At 46.0% G+C, this 26,588-nt stretch overlaps 1 protein-coding gene across 1 annotated transcript; it reads left to right on the top strand.

Moving 5' to 3' along the window:
• Positions 1-1,691: 1,691 nt before the first annotated feature.
• Positions 1,692-22,539, top strand: LOC128847066 (opsin-5-like). The gene is made up of 5 exons (XM_054046389.1): positions 1,692-1,779; positions 6,188-6,350; positions 8,414-8,541; positions 18,034-18,362; positions 21,802-22,539. The coding sequence occupies exons 1-5, from the start codon at positions 1,692-1,694 to the stop codon at positions 22,378-22,380; spliced, it is 1,287 nt and encodes a 428-aa protein (XP_053902364.1). The 3' UTR covers positions 22,381-22,539.
• Positions 22,540-26,588: the final 4,049 nt, after the last annotated feature.

Raw genomic sequence — 26,588 nt, forward strand, 5'->3', positions numbered from 1 at the left:
AGAGAGAATGAACAGAACTGGGCAATTATCACATGATCCATCCCCTGTTGTCCACTCCCAGCTTCTGGCAATTAGAGGTTCAGGGACACCCAGAGCATGGGGTTGTGTCCCTGACCATCTTGGCTACTAGCCATTGATGGATCAATCCTCCATGAACTTACCTAATGCTTTTTTTGAACCCTGTTATACTCTTGGCCTTCACAACATCTCCTGGCAACAAGTTCCACAGGTTGATTGTGTGTTGTGTGAAGTAGTACATCCTTTTGTTTGTTTTAAACCTGCAGCCTATTAATTTCATTGTGTGACCCCTGGTTCTTGTGTTATGTGAAGGGGTAAATAACACTTCCTTATTCACTTTCTCGCCACCATTCATAGTTTTATAGACCTCTATTATATCCCCCCTTAGTCGTCTCTTTTCTAAGTGAAAAGTCCCAGTCTTATTAAGCGCTTCTCATATGGAAGCTGTTCCATACCCCTAATCATTTTGTTGCCCTTCTGTGTACTTTTTCCAATTCTAATATAGCTTTTTTGAGATGGTGCAACCAGAACTGCACACAATATTCAAGGTGTGGCCGTACCATGGATTTATATAGTGGCATTATATTTTCTGTCTTATTATCTATCCCTTTCCTAATGGTTCCTAACATTCTGTTAGCTGTTTTAATTGCCACTGCACAGTGAGCCTATGTTTTCAGACAGCTAACTGAATGTTGCTCACTGGCATGTGTGGTTGCAGTCCAGTCTTTAGTGTTATCCACACCACAAATACCACAACAGATAAATCTATCCATCAGAAAGACATTGATTGTATTTGATGTATACCATAACCAACCTCTTGCCTGTGTGGGCAGAAAGTCATAACCAGCCACTCAAGGCCATGTTTTCAGCACCCCGACTTTTGTGTGAGCAACTGATTGGCCTAACAAAAGTAATTCTGGGGGTGTTTTGCATGTGCAAATGGCTATCAGTGTGCAGAGACCAGGCACATAGGTGGAAATGAGGGTTTTGCACATGCAAAGAAGTGGTGATGCATATTTGGAGGCTGCCTTGGGCTTGGCTGAAAACCTAGCCCTTCAATTTTAGTTTCTACTGGTCATCTTTTGTGAGCGTATATAGCCCATTGCAATCTGCATGAGTTTAACACGTGAAAAATGGAGGTCAGACCCTAAGGAATCCCACTGGCAGATGAGAAAGATGCTTGATATAAAACCACTTCGCTAAAATAGGGCAAAACTCCCATTAACTTGAATGGGGCCAGGTTTCACCCATAGAGAGGAACATGGCAATTGAATCAGCGAGTGGCCTTTTTGTCATGTGAAATATCTAAGTCAGATGCTTTTAAAAAGTATTAACTTGCAGCTAGTCAGTGTAATTTGTAATTAATTATACCATGCTCTGAGTGAGATGACCAGCAGCTATGCAGTCCAGTCTGATCCTACCATCAGCCCATTGTGCAGCCAGTTAGCCGAGCGCCACACTCTTTATGAACTGTGTCACTCTCTTTATTCACGGCACCCATGCAATGTACATGCAGTTCTAGCCGCTGACTTTTGTTTATCCACAGCCTGAGGAAGGCCTCATTCCAAAAATGTGTCTTTCCAATAGCCATGCTCCCGCAGGAAGAGGGAAAACTGAACATTCCTGAATTAATAAAAAATCACCTCCCCTTACATTTGTATTCTGTTTTGCAGATGGGAAATGCCTCTGATTCCTCAGCGTTCATGTCCACCTTATCAGAGAGAGAAGACCTGATTTTTGGCACACTCTATTTGCTCTTTGGTAAGGAAAGACTGATTCTTACACAGGTGATCTCACACCCATCTCCATGGCAAAAGCTACTGACAGGTCTGTCACAGGGAGATTCAGGCACCTTGCATTCACTTCCACTAATAGTTTATTACTTCCAGAAAAGTGTTCCATGTTCTTTGGGTTCATCTGAGCTCACCCCTCCCACACTCTCCTCCATCACAGACAAGTACGGCATGAGCACAGGACTTTCTGGATTCTACTCCTGACACCAATTTTCTCTGGGTTCTTGGGCAAGCCACATCAGTGCTCTGTGCCTCAGTTTCTCCACATGCAAAATGGGGCTAGTAGTACATATCTCCCTCACAAAAGGTTGTGAGGATTTATTCATGTTTTAAAATGCTTTGAAGTTGAAGAGTGATATATAAGGCCCTGATACAACTCCTACCACAGCCAGCCATTGGGAGAAGAATCAGGCCTCAGTTACTTAGCATTATTATTAGCTTCAAGCATGCAAAATGCATTAACCTCAAGGAGCGTGTACACCTCTGAACTGCCCTTCACTATCAGCAGGGGGCACTGGTGACATCTGAAAGCCAATAAGTAAAGCTGAGGTGTAAAGACATGCTTTGACAAGGCCTAATCCTGGCTAAAGTGAGCAATGCCATAGATTCCCATGGGGCTGCTCCTGCTCACATGAGTAAGACTAGCAGCGTTTTGTCTGTAAAAATAACAATGAGGAAAGTAAGGAGAAAAACTGGTCAGAAAAATTCCAATAAAACAATTTTTTGGCAGAATTTGTCAATTCCGCAAAATCAAAATGTTCTGTGGAGATGGTTCGATTTGGCCAAAGTGCCAATGGAGTTCTTGTAAGAAACATGCCTGGTTTCCTGCCAGCTTGTCCTTCTGGCTGTTGGGCAGCTACCTGGTGCACAGCTGGTGAGCCTGAATTTCCAGGGTGTGTGGCTCTGGGGCACGCTGCCCCTGCAGACTGCGTTGGGGATGGGAACCCCAGGGATTGCAGGGTTTGTGACTGCAGGGCAGCTCACCAGGCAAAGCACCCTGAGGCTGGGGCTCCATTCACTTTTGAAGAGAATGTTGGAATTTTTGGTTTAGTTCCTCACTGAAACAAAACCAAATGTCAAAATACCAAAATCCTCGGGGAAAGGAATTAGCTCTCTTCGCCCAGCTCTAGGAATGAGTGTGAGCTGTGAGTGAAGCCCTGTGACACACACTGTGGTGTGAGGAGAGGTGAATAAATCCTGAAAGAAAATGAAGGATAATCTGCAAACATTCATAGACCCAGATCCTGGTCTCTGTTACACTGGTGTCAAAGTGGAATAACTCCATTGCAGCCAGTAGAGTTACCAGTTTAACTGAAAACAGGATTTGACACACTGTCCCACACAGCTGCCTTCTCAATGTCTTGTTCATTTCAGGTTTCAATAGATAGCAAGGTAAATGAATCAGCGTCTCTTCTGTCTACGGCTAGGAGATGCTTAATGATGCGCTGAACAAAGGATCTCTGCTGTCAAGGAGGGAAGGAATTAATGGCTTGGATGCCTCTGGAAAAAATAAATAGTTTGTAACATAAAGTGATCACCCAGGACGTCCGATCAGGCATGGGCGCCAGACCTAGACACAGATCATCCAGGCCCTACATCTCAAAGACCACTTCCTAGGTCAGAATTCTGTCCCCTGACCAACGAGCCGGCCTTGTGCCATTCCTCTGCATTCCCCCACAGCTTAGGCCCAGGCTGGTCAAGTCCTCGTATTTTCATTCTTGTGAGCTGTGTGTGTAGGTGGCAGTTTATTCTACAGGCAAAAGATTCCCAACAGCAGCGTTGCCAGCTCTTGAGATTTAATCATGAGTCTTGTGACATCTGGTGTTTCTCACAGATCCCAGGCACGTGCAGTCATGTGATTACATGTAAATCTCCCCTTTCAACAAAGTTTCTGGCTCTTGTGGTGGAGGAAAAGCTTGAAAATGTGCCCCAAGTGCCCCCTGAAGGCTCGAGAGCTATAAGGTAAAAGAAAAACAATCCAGCTTGTTTGGGTTGTTTAAACCTCCTGATTTTTAAGGGCCCAACTCGACTTTTGAATGCTTGAGATTAGCAACGTTGCAATAGCTGATTCCCAGTCAAAGCCAGGGAGGGAAGGGAAGGACCAGTCTGCCCACACTCCTGCCTGGGATGCTGCATTTCACATCCTAATTTTCCTCCATCCCACCCAAATCTTCCACTTTTACTATCAGAGAAAACTCACTTCAAAAACCAGGAACCGATCGCAAAGCAAGATCGCAGGAAATCTTATCTGAACTTACGCTGAAGAAATGGATCCCATGTCATTTTAAACAGCCTGAGCTCATACACTCACTCTGTGTCCCATGTGTCGACCTCTGTAAGATGAGAGGTGTGCAAGCAATGCACAGAAATGCACACACAAGCGTGCACATACAACACACATACACATGCAACCACACCAGGAGTACACAGAAACACAAACACACAACTACACAAATGACCATACACACACACACAGGTAGACATGTGCATACCAGAGCACTCAACACACACACACGCATATGGAAACAGACACAGGAACAAACACACATGTGCACACAGGAGTGCACCCGCTCACATAATGAAATGGCATACATGGAAAAAACCAGCCTGCTTCATGCCATTCTGAGTAAGAGGGAGAAAGTCAGCAGCTCTTGCATGCAGCTAAGAAAGATCCTAGAAGATAATAAAGCTAGTAGAATACAGCTAATGAAGAGGCCAGGGAAGGAGTCAAAATAGCTTTGTGGAGGAGTCCTCTAGCAGTGCTGGAAACAAGGATGTGCATTTGCAAACTAGTTCCCCTTAAGTGACCCCTAAAAAGCATTCAAAAACTATGTATCTGGGAGCAAGTCTCCCCTGCAGGAGTCCTACTTATTGAGGATAACATATTTATATTAGTCATTATACAGCTTTGGCATGTAATTGTAACTATAATATTTCATTTACAAGCTAATCCACTGGGAATTAATTCGAGTCCCACATAACCTGCCCCTTGAGTAGCTAGGTTCCCCTTTGTGCATACACAGGAAAATTCTTTTAATGTTACTTAACAGACATTGAACATTTATTTACCAGTGTTGTTTTAAATACATTCCAAGGAAACAAATGGCTTTTTCCTGTTGGTTAGGCTGGATTTACCCTAATCTTCATAATGTCCTTTTGTTTATGTTGTAAACGCAATATTGTACAGCACAGACTCACACTAGAGAGATTGCCAGGAAGGAATTAAAAGCGGAACATGCTCAGCTTCTTGGCATCACCACCATAACAACACTGTCACAAAGCTCACACTCTTTATCCGGCTGGAAAGGGTTGGAGGCTCCCGGTCTTCAGTCAGAGGAATTCAGTTCTGCCTTGGACTCTGCTCCCAGAGTCCGTTTCACTGACATTCTGCCTGCTGCCCCATCCCCAAAGCATCTAACAATTACATTCCCATTTAAAGTTGCTCTAAAAGTGCTCAGGCATCCTCATGCCCTTAGGTGTCTAATGGTTGTTATTCACTGTGCCAGCTGAAGACACTCTTTTTGCCAAGTACAGCAAGTCCTGGAAGCAGATCATATACCAGGGGGTGACCAGCCTTGAAAAGCCTGAAGACACTTCCGCCTTTTGTATAGCATGAAAATGATGCATCCAGGAGAGCTTGGAGAGTTGCCTGGCTCTTGCCCTATATCTGGTTACCTGGAGCTCCTGAATGCAAACTGAAAGGGCAGTTACCAAGTTCTTAGAATGGCCATGGCTATGCAGAGGAGATGAGGTAATGGTAGTGTGGAAGGAGCATGCCCAGTGTGAACTATATCATTCCAAGAGCCAGAACAGACAGATGGGACAGAGTGCTTGAGCAGTCCATATAAAACCCTTCTTCTTGTCTCCAGCCTGCCTGCCTGCCAAATGCTCGCTAACCATTGCACCAGGTGCTGATGCAGCAGAGGTACAAAGCCAAGTGCTTTATTGATCACGTCGGTCCCGGCTGAGTATTCCCCATGTACTCACTACACTCCAAAGTCCTGCACCAGCACACAGTGGACGCTGGGTAAAAGCTGAGACGCAGTTTTCTCCTTGCATGTTTCCAAGTCCTGGTTAGCAATTAAGAAGGGATGTGACCCAGAGTGTTATAGGGCCCCACAGATCCTAAAGTGGGAAATCGGCATGTGTGAGATCTGTGTCTGTTCTTCCCTTTACACATTCATACATGCAGTGAGCGGCATCTCTGCCCGTACACGGCTGCCAAATAAACACAACCCATCAGTGTTTGAGGATAGTAAGTGACCAGCAAGACAGACCTGCACACATGCCCTCCCTGTCCCTATGTCATGCACTGCACTGCTGCTATCGAGCTTGGGTATCCTATACTGAGTCTGTCTCTCTCTGCCTTTTCTCAGGCATAGTTTCTCTCTTTGGAAATTCCCTGCTCTTGCTGGTGGCCTATCGGAAGAGATCCATGTTGAAGCCTGCTGAATTCTTCATTGTGAACCTGGCTATCAGTGACCTGGGCATGACGGTGACCCTCTTCCCTTTGGCCACGCCATCCTTCTTTGCACACAGGTAGCTCATTTGCATGGCATTGCATTTAACGGGCATTTCTGCGGGTGTCAGTTTGCCAATCCTGCCTTGACCTGGAGAAGGAATGAAGACTAGGGGCCAAAGTCTGAGCTCAATCACAGCAATGTAAATTTGAAATAATCCCATTGAAGGCAAAGGACTTACACCAGTGTAAGTGGGAGCAGAGTTTGGCCCCAGATCTCTCCTAATAGGAATTCATATCCTGCACTGGGAACAGGGATCATTCCCAAGGGACTGAGCCAAATATAATCAGATATGAGCCACCTCAGCAGGAAGAACCATCCCCCTGCCTCCCCTCGGCAACTCCCCCCCAAGACATAAGCTAGTGCTGCTGGCCCTTCTGTGGCCACCACATACGCGCCTCTCAGAGGCAGTGGCTGCAATTAGTCCCCTGCACTGGCTTACGCTGCTCCCTTGTTCACCCTCCTCTGGTTTGCCATACAGGGTTATTGTGGGGTGCACCTCCCCTCCCCACAGCAAGAGGTACGAGCCCAGCCATCAATCTGACCACTGCCTGGTGTTGCAAGTAGGAGTTTAGTTGAATCCATGTGGCATTGTGGGGATATATCCACATGGGGCAGTAGGGAGAGTCGCAAATGTGGTCCAAAGAAACCACATGTGGCTCATGAGCTGTAGGTCCCCTGCTCTAGAGCCTTGCAACCCTGCAGGACCTGATGACAAGTGTCAGGTTTGATTTGGGTATGAAAACAACCTGACCCTCCCAGCCTCGGGTTGGGTCATCTCTGCTCACCTTCTGCTGGCCGGGGGGTAGGCGTGGCAGCTGTGTGCCCCACTCCTGCTGGCTGGCACCACCTTGCTGCTCTCTGCATGTGTTGCAGTGTGAGCATGCTGACACACAGCACAGCGTCACACCAGCAGCACACGCAGCCGCCAGCCCGACCCCACAGGGAAGCAGCCAGAGACAGATCGTGGCCATGGGACGTAGAGCGCAGGAAGCCCCCACCAGGCCCAGGGACTCAAGGACTAAGGGGGAGTGCCGACACAGGTTCAGGGCAAAGTGTTGGATTTGGGTGGAATCATTTTCAGAACTGACCTGACACGCTCCAGTTGGGTTGGGGTCAGCTGTGCTCAGGTCAGGTTTGGGACCAGGTTGGGCTTTAAAATTAGGCCCAAGCAGACCTCTACTCTGGCTCCACCCGATGGCAGGGGGCTGGCGGGACTTGTACAGTATGTACCAGCAGGTGCTGCAGCATATTTAAACTGAGCTTTGCTAGGACAAAATCTTTCAGCCACGTGCAGCGTCCTTCCGAAACTGACTTATCACCTTTCTGTTTTGAGGGAGGTAGCGTGGACTAGTGGTTAGGACACAGGACTGGGAGTCAAGAGACCAGAGATTATTCCCAGCTCTGCCACTGACCTGCTGTGCAACCTGGGGCAAGTCACTTTGTCTCTCTGTGCCTCAGTTTCTCCATCTGTAAAATGGGGCTAATGATATTAACCATCCTCTGTAAAGATCTTTGAGGTCTGTGGATGAAAAGTGCTAAACAATATTACTACTTCCTTGAAACTGACACTCCAACAGTAATGTGCAATGAGTGAAACTGTTTCAGTTAAATATATAGAAGGCTTTTTTTTTAAAAGCAGTACATGCAGCTTGTGTGTACAACTGCATGTGTGACTAGCTAATCACTGTAATTTGCATTCACAATGACTCAGTTTGTGCTCACAGCCATGATAACAGTGTGTACCGTAGGGGCACAATCACATGCACAACTCCTTAGACAATCAGGCCCTAGGTATTTATTTCCCCATTCCATTGCATCCACCAGAACAGCCTCCTAGAGCGCAGCTCTTCCGCTTAGGTAGTTTTGCTTTCTGTGTCAAACCATGAGCTGGAGTGGTGCCAAACTTCTGTAATCAAGTGTCTGGTTTGAAATGCCGCGTGGGAAATACCCATGTGACTTCATGAACTGCACAAAGCAACTCAGACAAGTTCCTTCTCAACAGAATCACAAGCCTGGCGAGCTCAGCATGTGGTGTAACTGTGAAGGTTTTGATTTTACCTGATGCTTTTTCCCTTCCAGATGGCTGTTTAACCATGCGATGTGCACATTCTATGCATTCTCCGGCATGTTCTTTGGCCTCTGCAGTCTTACCAGCCTGACAGTGCTAAGCACGGTTTGCTGCCTGAAGGTCTGTTATCCAGCATGTGGTAGGTGCTGGGATGTGTAACCCATGTTACTCTCTCCACTTCTGCCATCCGGCTATTACTTCCAGTAACCTCACTCCATCTTCCCCATTCTTTCACAACTTAGGTTAGTCACAAATCTTTTGGCAACAGCCCCCTGAAAAGCTCTCCATTAGGGAACATTTTCATAAACATTTTAAATTACCCTAATTAACACAAACAATAATACCATAGCTACTTGTTTTCCTCTTTTAATTTGCATATGTAAATTCATCACCATCCCATTTACTGTTTGGTGCCATACAATCAACGCAGCAGGTCCTTAGAAGTGTGGGTGGGAGCAAGTTAAATTTATTATTTCACAACCCCTAATTAAATAGGGCGATGTGTTAGAGCTCCAGTATCCTTTCCATGTACTAATTGTACACACAACGGGGCATCACTTTGAGTGATCGCTGCTCCCAGAGATCATTGGGATCTATGGATCAGCAGTTCCTTTCCAAAAGCTATGTCCTAGGGGTGCCAGTGTGGTTGTTGCCCCTTTGCCCTACTGCTCTGTGTGGCTTTTGGTTTTAAGGATTTCATGGATTGTCTTGGGCCAGGCAATTTCACACCAGTCTGAGTGCTGGGCTGCAGATAAAAACAGTTATGCTGCATGTGTGAGCTCCTACCTTAGTGTTAAATACATTTTGCTTGACTGACTCTGTCCTTGCATAGGAAATGCAATGGATGTGCAGTGGAAATGCTGCACATCTGATTTAGGAAGTTCCCTGGTTTATGGCTCTCAGTCTAAGGGTTATTCAGATCTAATCACCATCTTTTAGTTGAATGTTAGCCATATGGCTGGTTTTGTGCAAGACAGAAATACAAAAAAAATCGTAGCCCGGCCCCCCAGTTGTTCACAATCAAGGCAGGGTTTATCCAAACTGATCCTAATGACTAGGGCCCTACCAAATTCACAGCCATGAAAAATGCATCGTGAACCATGAAATCTGATCTCCCTCTGTGAAATCTGGTCTTTTATGTGCTTTTACCCTGTATTATACAGATTTCACGGGGAGACCAGTGTTTCTCAAATTGGGGGTCCTGACCCAAAAGGGAGTTGCAGGGGGGGTTGCAAGGTTATTTTTGGGGTGGGTCACGGTATTACCACCCTTACTTCCGCACTGCCTTTAGAGCTGGGTGGCCGGAGAGCGGAGGCTGTTGGCCGGGCACCCAGCTCTGAAGGCAGCACCCCGCCAGCAGCAGCACAGAAGTAACGGTGGCGATACCATATCACACCACTCTTACTTCTGTGCTGCTGCCTTCAGAGCTGGGAGGCCAGAGAATGATGGCCCAGCAGCCGCTGCTCTCCAGCCACCCAGCTCTGAAGGCAGCACCACTGCCAGCAGCATCACAGAAGTAAGGGTGGCAGTACCGCAACCCCCCCCCTACAATAACCTTGTGACCCCCCCTCCCCACAGCTTCTTTTTGGGTCAGGACCCCTACAATTACAACACCATGAAATTTCAGATTTAAATATCTGAATTCATGAAATTTAGGATTTAAAAAATCCTACATCCGTGAAATTGACCAAAATGGACCGTGAATTTGGTAGGGCCCTATTTCTGACAGATTACACTGCAGAGATAGCAAAACAAAAATGTATTCTAGGTCCAGATTTTTAGGACTGTACATGCATAAGTTTGCACGCATTTGCACACCTAATCTGTGCACACAATTATTGTGATTGGACATGTAAATGCTTATTGCCATTTTGGAGGATGATTAGCAGCTGTGGACCCAAATTAGGTACACAGACAGCATGCACAGATGAGCACTTGTAATTCTGAATGTCTGGGCCATCATCTCCCTCCCCTGCCCCGATAGAGTGAATTCATAGACCTCTTGTCTCATGTATTCTGATGTGAAACCTGGCGAATAGCTTTCTTGGGACTTTCTGACTTTGGAGAGTGCCTCCACTTAAAAGAGAGGGAGGTGGCAACAGAACATTCTCCATGAGGGGCCCTCAGTCTGAAACGGCTCAGGTCACTGGACCTTCAGGGCACAATACAGGGCATATGCATTTATCGAGAGCCCAGTTCCAGTGCCTTATTCACATGGAGTAGTACCTGACTCCAAGTGGTCTCTCAGAAATCAATGGAAGCACTTGCAGTGTCAGATACTAGCCCATGTGAGTAAGGGTGGCAGAATCAGGCCCCAAAACACGTTAGGAGATGGGGTTTATTAGGGGCTGAGATTGGTGAGGGAGGGAGAAGTTTGGGGGAAGACTGAGTTGGAGGGCTGCTGGGATCGTTAGTTGTTCATTTGCAGTTGATTGTTAGAAAGGCTATTTTCCACTGAGGAAAAGGCTCGTGCTACAGGAACCAGAACTGCTCTTACATATAGCCAGGGCAAGAGCCCTGGGGCACCAATAAAAAGACAGCCGAATGCTGCAAAAAGGACTTGACTCTTTTCTGGCAAAGTGGTGTGCTTTAGCTAATGCCAAGGAAACAGCTTCCATAGCAGGGCCAGAAAACACTAGAGAATCAGAGCTGTTTTCACAATCACATGAGTGGGAAGCCTGGGAGAATTCCAACCCCCAAATTAGGGCTGGATGGCAGATGTAGTCATTGCGGGTAACATCCACCCTCCACACTACTTAAACCCCACAGTGGGGTCATGTATGGGGGCCTCAGGAAGACCAGCTGTCTATGGGAGTCTTTGAATCCTCTGTGTGCTATGGAGAGAGACTCCCTGCCTGCTCCAGCCAGGCCAGTGCAGTGGGCAGTTGAGGAAGGCTGGAGGATGAGCCACTGGATCCACAACTGCACAAACACAGGGGACAGGAACATCCCACCCCCAACAGGAGGGTCTGAGGTGGGCTCTAGAACAGCCAAGGCGAGTTAGTGGCTGCACAGAGGCTGCAGGTTGGGCTGAATTCCATTCAGCCTTTGGGAAGGGAAGGGTGAGTAGGACAATAACCTGCCTAGGCTTCATCCCAGTGGGCACATCACTCCCGGAGGGTTGTATTTTAAGTACATTGCATCACAAAGCATAATCTGAGTGGTGCAAACTAGAGCCTAGATCTTTATACATAGGCACACAGTAGTGAGCGTATGCCAGACTCATGCATGAGAAATGAGGTGTGGCATGAAAATCTGGCTCTAAACTGTTGCTATTTATCTAACCATGATATTGCAAGAAAACGCAGTATTTCCCTATGGCTGTAAGGAGGACATGGAGGGCAGGCTTGACTGTGACATGTTCAGTGCTGACCTTTTATTTTGACCCACTATTGGCAAGACATATATAACACTGGGAAATAATTAACATTGTGGGGCCAAATTCACAATGGGGCAACTCCCTTTTGCAGCACAATTTTCACCTGCATTGTTGTTGCCGGGACTTTAGTTGTAGATGCTAATCTGAGTGCTTGCAACACACCAAATGTGGGTATGAATGAGGTAGTTAAAGAGATATGTACTTAGATTTTCACCTGCAGTTCATTGTCTGGGTACAAAAATTGGGGTACAAATTGCACCTACAAAAGAGCTGAGGTCCAGACACCTATCTATAAATGTACCCTATATGTTTTTATATTGTCCTGCAGGAATTACTTGCATTTTCTCATTTAGACAGCTGAACCTGCCAACCAATATATCTTCACAGATTTTGGATTACAGACAAATATAAATATAATAGAAACCAACAATATTAACTTGATTTGCAGACAAATTCTCCAAGATATATTCTCCAATAAATTCCCTCTGTAGCAACCCAGAATGGATACTGTGTGGGAAGGACCTGAGTAGCTGGATTTCAGTCACTCATTGCATTGGCATCCATCTTGTGGCTGAGTTTGGTAGATTGCAACAGAGAGTCCTGTGGCACCTTTAAGACTAACAGATGTATTGGAGCATAAGCTTTCGTGGGTGAATACCCACTTCGTCATGCATGCATCCGATGAAGTGGGCATACACCCACGAAAGCTTATGCTCCAATACATCTGTTAGTCTTAAAGGTGCCACAGGACTCTCTGTTGCTTTTTACAGATCCAGACTAACACGGCTACCCCTCTGATATTTGGTAGATTGGTGATTTATACACACTCTAACACACAGCAGCATATTTCTGAAATGGTGTGCCTGGGAAGGGAAGCCCAGGCCAGCCTACAAAGCAGCATCTCAAAGGAGGCCACGAGGCTGGGTAATTAGGGCCTGATCTTGCACCATTGAAGTCAATGGGAGTTCTGCCATTGACTCCAATAAGCAGGATAGAGCCCTTTGAGGAGCTGTGTCATGCTTAGCAGAACATGCCATGTACCTTGTAGGAATCCAGACACAGCTAAGTGAGTAAATTGGTGTCCTTCTTGGTAACGAATAAGTACCCGAAGAACAGACTGCGGTAATGAGCTTCTGCAGCCCTTGAGCCTTAAACCACCAGTGGCAGCTGCCTGTGCCCCGCTTGGGAGCATATACCTCCAGCCAGGTTGGAAACGTGCCTTCTGTTCTAGCAGGCATGTCTGGCATTTCCCCTCTCAATCTTTTTCTTTTCTACACTCTCCCAGCCCAGCCACACAGTGGGAGGAAGCAGCACCAAAAGGAGAGAAGCAAATTTTAAATTCTGCAGGAAAACAAACAAAACACAAAACATCCTATAGAACTTTGCTTGGCAAATGCCACTAGTGGCCACATTCTCTGACTGGAGTGGCACAAGGCACCTGCAAATTCACACTTTTGCATACCCCAGTGGTGTGATCGCACATACACAAATACTGACAGGAGGAGTTACCCCATTTCCATGTGCAAAATGCCCATTCATGTGCAGGAAGGTACATTTCACATTTCTGAAGTCTGAGATCTCTTTGGAGAACCTAGCCCTTAATGGTAAGGAAAGGGACTCCCAGTAGCTAGAGCAGGGACGCCTGGGTTCTAGTCCCATTTCTGCCAATGACTCCCTGTGTTACATTAGCAGAAGTAATTTGATTGTTTGTGCTTCTGCCAGCTGTATAATGGAGATAATAAATAGTGACCTACCATTTGGGGATTTGCAATAATTAATTGCTTGTATGTAAAGTACTTTGAAAGAAATGAAGGACACGAGAGAAATGCCACTGTTACTTAGCATATTACTAGATGAAAGTCAGAGCCAAACTTTCAGCTGATTTCTCGTTAATGCTTCTGTCAAACTTGTGGTGCCTCCATTCTGCACAATGCAAACCCCTGCTTTGCCACAGCTGAACTCAACTGCCAAGCTGCAGGGACACATTGATTTGCTTGCAAACTTTTGCAGATGCATAACCGGCAGCCACAAAGCAGATTGTCCCTAGAGGCTAACGGTCCAATTCATAGAGATAGCATTGGAAGGAAGTCACCTCAGTTAAGCAGCCAACAGAAAGCTTATGGGATCACTTTGTATAACTGCAGAAATTATCACAAAAGGTGGGGAAAAAAGGAAGATTAAATTTGGCCGTTAAAAGACAGCCAGGTACCAGCATCTTTTCCCTCTGCAATTTCTGTTTCTGCTCTCTAGATGATTACTGCACTTGGTTGTGTGGCTTCTCAAGCTTATCTTCCTGTAATGCACTTGTGCATTTTCCACTAGGAAATGACTAATCTCAGCATATTTTTAATTGCTTAGTTTCAAAGAAAAGTTATTCCGACATATGTCTGAAGATTTAGCTCTTTAAATTAAGCCCTTAGAAGATCAGAGAGTTTAGGATTTAAGGGAGGGGGGAGGGAACTCAGAGAAAAACCCAACTCATGTTTCATCAACTGGCTTTTCTGAAGGAAACTCTGATAACGCTGTTGATTTAAAACTTAAAATAAAAGCTCTGATCTTTCTCCATTTCCAGATGCAAATCCCCCCAGGCGCCTCCCTCAAACCCTTATTTTCATCAAGGTTTAGGAAATCTGCATCTTACTTAGCATTTCACCTCCAGAATTTTAGGGACTCATAGAAACTGGAGCTGAAAAAGGTCCATCAAAGCCATCTTCCCTGGAACCAGTACAGGACAGAACTTGCAGGACTGCCCCTCAGCATATTCTTCAGCACTTTGGCCCTGATTACTAGCCTTTATACTGTAGGTTGCTTGTCATCCATAAATGTATATAATGGGCACTATACACATGATTAAGTAATCACAGTTCCTGCTCTAAAGAATGTACACACTCAATATGCAGTGAACTTTCAAAGTGTAGCATAGAGTACACTTTAACTGCAGAGCTACTATGCTTGAAGGGTTTGTGTTGTGTGTACACAGGTCATTTCAATGAACTCAGCCCCCAAATTAGTGCATAGTAAACCCCACCTCCTTCCCCTGTGTAGACAAGCCCTAGAAGGCAAGGAGTGGGGGAAAGGGAATATTACGAAGTAGAAGTGCCTGGTCCAGTTTTAACTATCCAAATGCTGATGCTCTCCGTATCTTGCATGTGAGACTATTGCCAGTGAAGTAGATCTCACTCTTGGGTATTTCTCCGGTTATTCCGGTGAAACAGGCTTTACCTCAATTTCCCCTGGTTATGTGAATCATCTCACCATGAATTCCATGGGCCCCCACATGAAAGAGGAAGTTCAGGATTTCTAGCTATTACCATCAGTCAGGGTTTTACCACTAATTGGGGCAAGTCATTCAACCTCCTTCTGGGCTTCGTTTTCCCTGGCTGTCTGATGGGGATGAGAGTACGTGTAAACTGCAGTGCTTCATTTGTGCCAGGGCTGAGCCCCGGCACCTCTGGGGCTTGGCAGTTTAGAGCCCCAGCACCTCTGGGACTTGGTGCATCAGTTATGAAAGTAAAAAAAAATTGCTTGAGCCCCAGCATCTCTTTCATTACAAATTAAGCCCTGGTGTACTGCCCGGCCCAGCGGCTTGGTGAGGCTTCATTAGTTAGTGTTTGTTAAGTTCGCCAAGGTCCTCAGCTCCAGGCAGATTGTTGTTATCCATTCCAGTGTTTCTCTGCTAAGCCAAGGCTGATTGCTTCAGCTCAGGAGTGCCATACTGTGCACAGTGTTCACGGAGACATCCTCCTGGTTGGACACAGGTCAAAGTGGTGAATGGCAGGCAGCTCAGGCTTCCTGCCCAGAGTTCGCTACACGGGCAGAGCTCCCTGTAACAATCAGCATCTCATCTCACTGAAAGTAACTACAGTGAAGTGGAAAAGGTTCACTTCCCAGCAACCAACTGCTTGACAGCTTTCTGTTCTATCCTACTTGGAGTTACACCAGGGATGACTTTAACCCACTGGATATAGGACAATGTGCCTGCAAACCGTGAGGACTTCAAGCTACATTTCCAGAAAGCCACCTGATTTGTACCAGAAATTGACAGGACTGCTCTAGGATAGCTCTTGTCCTACCTTATAGGATGTTCAGAGAGAAGGGCGATAGGCAAATCCTCCTCCCCCCTCAGACCAAAGATCTGTGGAGTCCCATAAAGCTCAGTCCTCCTTCTCCAACTCTTAAGACCTATGGGGAACTATGAAACACCATGGTCTCAAATGCCAACACCAAAGAGGACGTCATCTATATATCATTGCAAATAGCCTCATCTCCTTCTGCCTGGCTGAAGAAGAAACCAAGCACGACACAGGTGATGCTGGGAGAAGACAGAAACACTTTGGAGACCTACCAATTATCATCACCTTGCCCTGCATCAAAGGTCTCTGCTGAAGATGGTGGCATCAGCCCTCCTGGACTCCTCACTGCTGATGAGCATATGCCACACTGTGACCACACACATTGTTCTCTTTTATTTGTGACTAGCCAGAAAACTGCACCTCAGCTTAGCCAAGAAGCTTGGCCGTAGAGATCAAGGCCCTCCAACCCTCCAGGCTGGACTCCTGCCGCTCGCTGGATCTAGATATGAACACTCCAACATCAGGAAAGCTTCAGTAACTCCAGAAGACAGCAGTCTTCTCCTCAGCAACACCAGTCACCAGGAGCACTTCATTCTCCCCAACTCCTGATGCTCTGCTTACTACCCAGGGTCCCTGTGAAACACTGCATCAAATTCAAGGTTTCAGAGCTAAACTTCAAGGCCTTACAGGGGATTGTCCTGAGATGTCACAGGGAGAGGCGCCCTCTGAAGTAACACCTCCCTCACAGCTGCTTTTCTCAGGAACAAAGAAGCTGCCAACCTCCAGTGGAGCTTGTGGGAGCAGGGCTTTCTCAGCAACAGGGCCAAGGCTCTGGCACACCTTCCTGGGGAAGACCAGAGCGACCGTGGATCTCTACTCAGAACCCAGAGAGACAGACGGGTGCATTTGTGCATGCAGTGACCATGACTGTGCACATGTTCATGGTAACTTTGTGCCGGTTGAGGCGTGTAATTACACATGCATCTTACTGAAAATGCAGGCCTCAGCAACACTAATTCCAAAGCGCCATATTTTTGGTGTCTGTCTTTAACAACTTACTCTGATAGCTAGGACACCAGTCACCGGAGACTAGACCCAAATTAAAGTCAAATATTAAGTACTGTCCTGCATACGGTAATGTATGAAAATACCCAATCCAGCCTGTTCCAGGTATATAGACACACACACACGCAAAATCAGCCTTCAGTGCACATGTGTATTGGATTTCCATTCTGATCATTGCCCATGGCAGCTATGAGGAAACGCTGCCTTTTGGGTTACAGTCAACATTGCTAGAGTATTACTTGGGAAGGTGGGGGCCATAAACTGCTGCTGATGCATCCATACAGTGACTACTATCAAAACAAATGGCAGTGACTGGCACATACCAAGAGGAGGCTATACCCCTTGGGACTGGAGCTGTCCATCAGCACTGACATTAAGGGACACATGTTCAAATGGCTTCTGAAAGTATTTGCAGGTGCAGCCGTGCATGTGTGTAAATACGCAAAGTTTCATGCGCAGAGGTGCAGACTATTTACTGTGCATCAAATTCCAGAAGCCCTTTGAAAACGCAGTCCTGACCCATGTAATGTAAAATGTAAAGCTTTGTTGAAAACCTTGGAGGAGCTACCAACACTTTGTCACACAATTCCTCTGAAAGTAAAAACTGAGAACAATAGTTATTCAAGTAACGCTACTGACTGAACCTGAGAAGAGTAGTGGGGTGGGGGGGGGGAGAGGGATCTCTGCTAAGGGTGGTTGGGTTTGTAAAAAAACCTCATCAATCCAAAAGAGCATTTGTTACCTGCAGCAAAAGCAGCATGAATCAGGGGACAAGCCCAGAGCTGGGGAGCAGGAGACATGTTCTGTTCTTAGCTCTGCCTCTTGTCTGTGACCTTGGGCAAGTCACTTAGCCTGTCTGTGGTGCCTCAGTTTCACTATCTTTAAAATGGGGGATGATAACGCTAACCTGCCTTTCTAAGCTCTGCAAAACCAGAACTAGGGGGTGGGGGTCATATGTGGGTCCTATTTCATCTCAATGCCCTACATTTGGGGTTGGCTCCGATAAACGGCTCCAGATTATGGCCCTTTTCTGAACGCCATCCCCTCAGAACTGAGGGAGCCTCAGCCCTTTTCTTTAGAAACCTGCCAACTGTTGTCATTTCTCTCTTTGCAGGCAATAAGTTCTCTCCCACACACGCTGGTGTCCTGTTACTGTGTGTCTGGGCATACGCCCTTGTCTTTGCCATAGCTCCTCTAGCCAACTGGGGCAGTTACGGACCAGAGCCCTATGGGACAGCCTGCTGCCTTAAGTGGAAAGCTTCAACCAGGGAGGCAATGATCTATATCGTGGTCCTCTTCATCTTCTGTTACCTCTTCCCTTGCCTTCTGATCCTCATCTCCTACTCGCTCATCCTTTGGACTGTGAAAGTGTCCCGAAGAGCCGTGAAGCAGCACATGTCACTGCAGAGCAAAGCCAACAGCGTGCACAGCTTGATTGTCAAGGTAGGGCAATGGGACTTGTGTGCAGCAATGAAAGCAAAGGGGCTTTGCTGGGAGATCTCTCACCACACATAGGGAAAGTGTTACTAAGGGGATACAGCATAAACTGGAATGTAGGATCCCTGGGCTCTGCTCCCAGCTCAGCCAGAGATTTCCTCTGTGACCTCAGGCAGGCCACACCCCTCTCTGTGCCTCAGTTTACCTGTCTGTAAAATGGGGATAATGATACTCATCCAGCTTTGTGGAGCTCCTTGAGATCCTTGCATGCAAAGTGCTAAGTATTATCAATTATTTAAAACAAAAAATAACTGGAAAAAATAATCTGATTTGAGCCTGCTGAACTATTGGGAAAGTTCAAGCTCTGAGCCAGTTTGCAGCAGAATTCTGCAGCTTGAGCATAGCTTCTAAGACAAGGTAAAACATCAGACACTGCCTGTATCTCTTCTCCATTCTCTGTTCATCACTTACCAGGGTAGGGCCTGATACATGGCTTGTGGGGGCTGGATGATCTTGCAGGGAAATGGACTCAATGATCTCTCACTCCTATGGTCTTCTAGTGCAGCTGGAACTCCTGCCCAGCTCATTGGTTGAAGAGGACAGTATGGCATTACACATGATTTGCTTTACTGCATCAGGTCACTAGTACTTTAAGTCCAGCATTCTGCCTCTGGCAATGGCCAATACCTCATGCGTTAGAGCAGTGGTTCTCAACCCGCTTGTGGCCCAATCAGCACACAGCTGCAATCCATGTGACATTCTCAGGGCCAAAGAGGTAGTATACATATTGTGTGGATGCGGCCCACATGACACAGAGAGAGCTGTGTATGCGACTCACAACGGTAAATAGGTTGAGCACCACTGCTTGAGCGCAAAGTGCCCTCCTCTTCTCCAGGCTGCTGGTCAATTGATTGCATGGGCCTTTCCTTCCTAGCACCAGCAGGGATCAGCTGATGCCAGAAGTATGAAGGTTCATTACCCTTTCCTGAGCAATTAATTGCTCTGTCAGCTGAGACACCCTGAACACTGCCCAGGATTTGAGGGCCAGATTCTCAAACAAGCTAGGCATGCAAATATATGCCTAATATGCATGCACATGGCTAATTAGTTACATAAGGTCCACAGTTAGCCCATTTGATTGCACAGCTGCAGTAAATGCACACACATTTTAGGCTTGTAGTTGCTGAGTCACTGGAAGATCGGCCCAAGTATATCTAGACAAATTCAGCAGAAGACTAAGAATTCTGAAGCCACTTGCTCCTCCCTAGAAATAGGCTCAAACCAAAAGCCAGATGCTAAGCCCTCAAATTTTGGGTGAAATTTGGATCTGAACCCTGGCTCCAAATTTTGAAGCTCTATCCTATTTCTATTCCTCTCCAAAAGGAAAAATACGTACACTACTATCCAAATACCACCTAAGCACTCTGGCATCAAGACACACAATGGAGGGGTGGGAAAGCATGGCTAATAAATAATTGAGAACATGAAAATAGGAAGGGAAAAGATGGCTGTTACCATTTCCCTGCATAGTGACACATGAAAGAAACACACAGGATCATGAAAGAAGAAAAAAATCTTATCAGATCAGCAACAAATAATCTTGTCTGCAACTATTCCATCCCTCCCCCACATTCCGCAGGCACAAAACATTAAAACAAAGGCAAATGCAGGCTGAAAATATGACCACCCCCCCCCGTATCTCAAAATCTGAGCGTTTCCTGACTATCTAGTGACAGCAGCATAACTGTTCCCAGAGCTGCCTTGATTTGTTGGCAAACACGTTCTCCTTTTATTATGGAGGAGTTTGGAGCCAGGGTGGCAAAGCCACCTTCACCAGTGACAGATGGAGGCAGCTTCCTGGAGGCAATATCCAAACATGCTAGGGTCTTGCTCACGCAATCAAACACTGGTTTGTTTGGAATTCTGAGTCAAGCATTTGAACGAGTCCACACAAATCCATATTTATTTGCACCTAAAATAATGAGACTCCTTGAAGGCTTCTGAAAAGTAGAAGTATTTACCAAGCCAGATTAATTCTCCAGGTGTTTATATTTGTGCTGCTAGTAATACATCCCTTCTCCTCCTCCTTATTTAAAGCCATCTGATGGATTTGTTTTCATATTAAATTACATTGGAAATAATAAAAAAAATGCTGCCTTCATGACTCATTGTTCCCCAGTCTACCGCTAATACTATAATTTACCAGGGGGTGTGGGAGAAGTCTGTCAAAAGAATTGATGCCTTTTTTAAAGGAAGAAAATGTGATTTTCTAACATAGACTCAAATGTGCGTGCGGTATAGGAGGAAGGATGTGCTTGTGGTGAAACCACTGAACCAGCACTCAGCTCCCAGCCCTGCCACTAACTTCTTTTGTTTGTGCCTTTGTTCCTCATCTGTAAAATGGGAGGAAAAATGCCTCTCCCCATTTGTTTGCTGTCTCTCTCTAGATTATACATTCTTTGGGACAGAGACTGTCTCTCACTGTGCACAACAGGGCCCTGTTCCAGTTAGGGCTTTTGGGTGTGACTGTAATACAATCATTCTTCTCTATCCCAAAGAGCTTATTATGTTCAGCCTACTTGTGCTTTTTGCCTTCACAGCTCATCATGATAAGGAAAGCCTCAGAATTCTTAACCTTTCCCCAACAAGCGTCCTATGTGATATAGAACAGAATGATATGGTTGAAGCAACTAACGTATCTGAGCTGTAACATGCTGACTTGCTTTGCCTATATTACATTGCCGGCTGGCAATTTAACTATTTACATACTGAACCTTTCCTGCACGTCCAAGCATCACACAGCTTTTCAGATCATAGCTATGTAAATAAACAGAGGAGTAGGGCTCTCAAACTGTGTTCAAAATACCACCCCAACGGACATCCATCCCAACATACAGATAGGGTTAAGACCTCACAGCAGGAGAAGGTAGAAAGGGGATATCACACACCACCTGGTTTCTTTTCAGCACCAGTGTCTCTCAGGAGCTATTTCCTGCAGTGAGGCCTTCTGACCCCACAAACATATCTAGTGTGGATGGTCTGTTGGTGACTGGGAGGGAATATTGAAAAACAGAGACCCACCTAACTATTGTGCCAGGGGTCTGTGGCATCATTTCTCCCCTTAGATACATTGCTGCAGATGGGATGGCAGCCAAAATGCTCACTGCAAAGCTAGGAGCTGTCTTTATTATTATTCTTTGTACACATGTGTATGCTACAGAGGGGCTGCTGAGGAAAAGTTTGATCTGGAATGTTTGAGCCAGAGGGCTGGCTCTGGCCCTTAGGGGCCATGGCTGAATTGGGATTAGGTTCAAAGTGTAACCTCCCATCCTCTCAAAACTTAGGGTTGCTTGGCCTTGGGATTATGGCATAGGCCTGTGTGCACTTCATGAGTGTTGGGGGAACACTATGCTTCATACCATAGTCATTTCCTTTTCTCTTCCAGCTAAGCGTTGCTGTGTGCATTGGATTTCTGGCTGCTTGGACCCCGTATGCAATTGTTGCCATGTGGGCAGCCTTTGGAGATGCCAGCCAGGTTCCAGTTCTGGCCTTTGCACTCTCTGCCGTTTTTGCCAAGTCCTCAACGACCTACAACCCTCTGGTCTATCTGCTTTTCAAACCCAACTTCCAGAAGTTCCTCTCCAAAGACCTGTCCCTGCTGCAGGCCATCTGTGCCGTCATCTGCTGCAGCCACCAAAGTGTCGTCACACTCCAGTCTTTCCAGACCAGAGAGGGCAGAACCTCTGCCAGGCTCTCCACAGCCTTCCCTGAGTCCCCTGGGGCTTGCAGGAACTGCAACGACACTTTTGAATGTTTCAGTAACTATCCCAGGTGCTATAAGCTCACCCAGCAACCCGACCCTACAACCAGGCCCAATCTCCTGGCAGACAGGCCTGCTTGCCAGCCGGCTCTGAAAAGGACTGTGCAGGTCATGGTGCTTGTTACCAGGAAGAAGTCGGGAATGGGGACTACAAGCGTGGCAGGAAACGTTCTGCCTTCAGACCTTGTGAAAGATCTTATCTGAGCATCCAGAGAGGCCAGGAGCTCCTGAGCAGGGCTAGGCCTCCCCATCCTAGACAACAGGGAATATTTTAGCTTCATATATTAAAAAAAAAAAATCTGTTTATATGCCTGATGGGTCCTAACCTGCAAAAATGCCCTTTATGTGATACAGAAAACTGTACACCAGCCTTCCATTTTTGCTGTTGCAATTTTGGACCTACAATTTGCCCCTGTAAAAAGGGACACTGGTGTCTGAAAATCTGACTATGTATTACAGTTATGGATGTTTCCACTGAAATACACTCCTCAGGGCCCTTTATCTTTGTTTTTCCATATTCTGGTGCTTTGATGGCCACGCATGAACTTTATTCTCTTGAGAAGCATTGTCTAGCATGCAGGGCTGGGAGCTAGAAAGTTCTGACCCCAGGTCTGATCCAGATCCCTGTAGCCTTTTGCAACCAAGTCACTTAATCATGTCAGTTTTCCCACTCATCTACCCCACAGGAGGACTGTGAAGATTAAGTAGTTAATGTTTGCAAAGTGCTTTGACTCCAAAGAGCCTTATATAAGCACTCAGTATTGTATTAAATCTCAAGAGACATCACTCTGTGTTATGCCATATTACCCAAACCCCCACCATTAATATAAAATAAAGCCCTGTCCTACAAATAAGGATTTGGGTCTAAGATGATCCTGTTCAACTAGTACAGATTCCATGTGCTGCTCCCCACCATGTGAACAGCAAGACTGAAACTGCAGGACATCCGTTTAGGTAGATTTGCACTGATGCAAAACTGGGCTTTATTGTCCATTTAGCTTTTAGGTGCTATTTAAACAACATGTAGGCAACACATTCCTAGGGGAGGGGACTGGGGTAGAGCAGAGCAGAGCAGTTATCAAATAGCATGATCCAAAGTCCATTGAAGTTGATGAATAAATTCCCGATTACGGGCTGAACCCTGCCACAGGGCAATTTACGAGGCAGAAAAAGATGGCAGCGAGAAGCCCGTGCACCAATCCACAACCTGGTCAGCTCGCATTGCTTCCTGTTCTCAGAACTCCACCTTCTAATGGCAAAACTGACAGAGTGGGCACAAATACTATATATATGCACAACTCTTCCTGCATAAGCACTGCAAGGAATGCAATTTACTAGAACATTTGGGTAAATAAGGGAATCCCCAAAACAAGAATATCCTTCTGTGACAGGAAAAAGGCTGCTATGTCCTGGATATATACAAAAGGATCAAACTCCAGAAATGCCATGTCCAAGAGACCCAGACTGGAGAAAGAGTGACTACATGGAAGACAAAGAGAGATGTCCAGTCTCTTTACTATAGAGTTGGCTATTGGAATTACATATCCAGAACCATAAAACAAACTGGGGAAATGAAATGAATACAACACCCTCAGGAAAAACATCCTCAGCACATGGAACACTAGCTACCATGTTGTATAATATGCAAAACATTTCTAAGATCCTGTAGAAACTCTGTCGGTTACCAGGACCACTAATCAAATGGGGAGTGAGAGAAAACAATACACACTGGAAATGGAGCAGAAGCCAGGTAACTCATACACGTTCTGCATTTTGAAAGAAGTTACTGGCTAAGAAAAATTTCCACCTTAAAATACAGCAGTGGGGGTGGGGAGAATGATAATATGCTCAGACTAGGAAATACAAAAATATAATAAAAGAAGAACGGAGGTGTAGAAGAGTAAGCTCATCGCTGGAGCCCCCACCATGACTGAGGATGGCCTAGCAGGCCCTCCTTGTCTGGCAACCCCTGCCCACAGCTGCTCCAGCCTTGCAGTGATGTGGCTCATCTTGTGACTCAGCCCTCCAGCCAGACTGCTTTTCATCCCACCCCTTAAAGTCCAACAAACAATAGTCTCATGGCCTCAAGATGAGTCTTTGGTGCAAGTCTGGACTTGTTAGTATTACCACCCCCCGCCCCAGTATCTGGGGTCTTCAACCACCTTTGCCAGTGGTTGGTAGGGGAACCCAGGCTTTCCCTCTCTTCTAGGTTCCAAGCCAGGGACCTTGTATCAAGCAGGCAAGGTCTGTCTACTCAGGCCCTCTGCTTCTTCCTACCTCGGCTATCTACAGGCCTCCCTAACAGCCCCTTCTTGGTCTCACCCTGTAGCAACATTCCTCACACCTACCTGAAGGATTCAGGCTTCACCTGTCCTTCAGGGCTACGGTTTGCAGGATTCCCCTTGGAGTTCTCTGAAGGATCCCAAACCAACCATATAAACTTAAACCACCTCTACCCTCACTAGACTTAGACTTCAGAACGCCTCCCTGATACTCTACTCCTCAGCTGAAGACCAGCTCCCCAGGGCTGCCTTCCTGAAGTCATATCCCTCTTTTGAAATCCACTATAGGTGCTAACTCCCTCCTATCACCACTCCCTTATTAAGGGCAGTAATCTCAGAGAACAGGAGCTCATAGCATCCTCTCTAACTGAGCTTTCTAAATCCTTTTAAGGAACACCTGACTCTTCTTCAGGTGGATCTGCTAATTGACCTACTTACCACCCCTACAGGTGCCAGCAGGCAGGCTAATTGAGTTCACAGGCTCCTGTTAACCCTCTCAGGACCAGTGTGGGATTTACACTCCATCACCAGGGAAGGTGGGGGAGGGGGAAGATAATACATATTTTCTAACAGCGAAGGGCCAGATTTTGATGCCCCACAACCCACACTCACATTGAATTGTACCGTACTAACACAATTGGCTATATTGATTTCAATGGGGCTACGTGCAGAGTAAGGATCTACTGAGTGTGAGTATGGGTGGCAAAATTTGGCCCTAAATAAACAGATGCTCCCATCCTCTGGAAAGACAGAGCAGCTCAGACACTAAATGGCTCACAGTATCTGCACTAATATTCAGCTGGCCAGATGCCTAAAGAACTCCCGCCACTGCTCGAAATACAGAAACTGCTTCCAGACTAACTAAATTTGACAAACATAATTAAAACAAGATTGCAAAATTCTCCCCCCTGGTTTGACTCTTATTACTTTAATGTAGCACTCAGGGCTGGGAGGCATCAGTCACAACATCTATTCCCAGCTTTGCCATTCAGTTCTTGCATCACCTTGGGTAACTCACATCATCTCTCGGTGCCTCAGTTTCCTCATTTGTAAGATAGTTTAGCCTCTGTGAAAGCCTGATTATAGCTAAGGTTTCTAAAGTGATTTTAGATCCTGAGATGAAAGGGGCTATTGAAATGCAAAAGCATTGTTGATCGAGATCCTGGAAAATAAGAATCCTAAGTATTTACTTCTGTTTCATACTAAGAAATATAGGTCTGTCATAAACCAGAGTAACTCTCAGAGCCAGTGACTGGGTAACAGCTGCTCCAATCAGTGTCACATGGAGGTAGATGGGACACTAACTACCAATAAGAAACACAGGAGCAGAATTGCCAGTGCCAACTGTTCAAAAATCCTGAGTCAGGTCCCAGAAACCCAGGAGATTGGCTTAAACATCCTGAGATTTAAATAAATTTTGGGGTAATTTATACTTCCCTCTGACTGCTGAGCCTCCATGAGGTTTTCAAGCTTTTCTCTGTAACCATAAGTATGAAATAAATAAATAAAATGAAAAGTGAAATTCTCACCTAATCACATGAATCTGGGAGCTGGAGCTTTAAGAAAAACACTAAATATTGTGAAATTGTTGGCAACACTGTGAAGAGTCACCTGGCAGAACAAGGAAAACATTTTGAAAACCCTGAACACCCATTAGACCACATCATGACAATTGGCCCATAGACAGAGCAGAAGCCAAAACAGAAAGAGGTTGTTTTCACTATCTATTTTGAAACCCTTAAGTGAAGGGTATGATCTCTCTGGGTCTAAGCTGCATTAAGGTCTCTTCACATGTCTTGGGTAGTGCAAATGGGGCTAGAAAGCAACCAGGTCTCCTTAGCTGGGGACTCCGCTCTGCTGGGAGAATCTCTAGCTAGCAGATACAGCCAGCTCCTGGAACCCAGAATAATTTTGAGCTGCTTTGAAATACTTTGAGGCCAGCATGGAATCAGCCCAAGGTCATGGAGCTGTGCTGATCAGAATCCAGCCCTCTATGCTCTCACATCATTTTGTTTACCACTGAAATCATGATGCTTATCACATAGCTCCTTTCATCACAGGAGTTCACATTACTTTGCAGTCAGCAAGTAATTTAACCTTCCCACGGTCCTGTGAGGTAGGTAAGAATTG

This window comes from Malaclemys terrapin, chromosome 12 (genome assembly GCF_027887155.1).
Source record: "Malaclemys terrapin pileata isolate rMalTer1 chromosome 12, rMalTer1.hap1, whole genome shotgun sequence".
NCBI lineage: Eukaryota > Metazoa > Chordata > Testudines > Emydidae > Malaclemys > Malaclemys terrapin.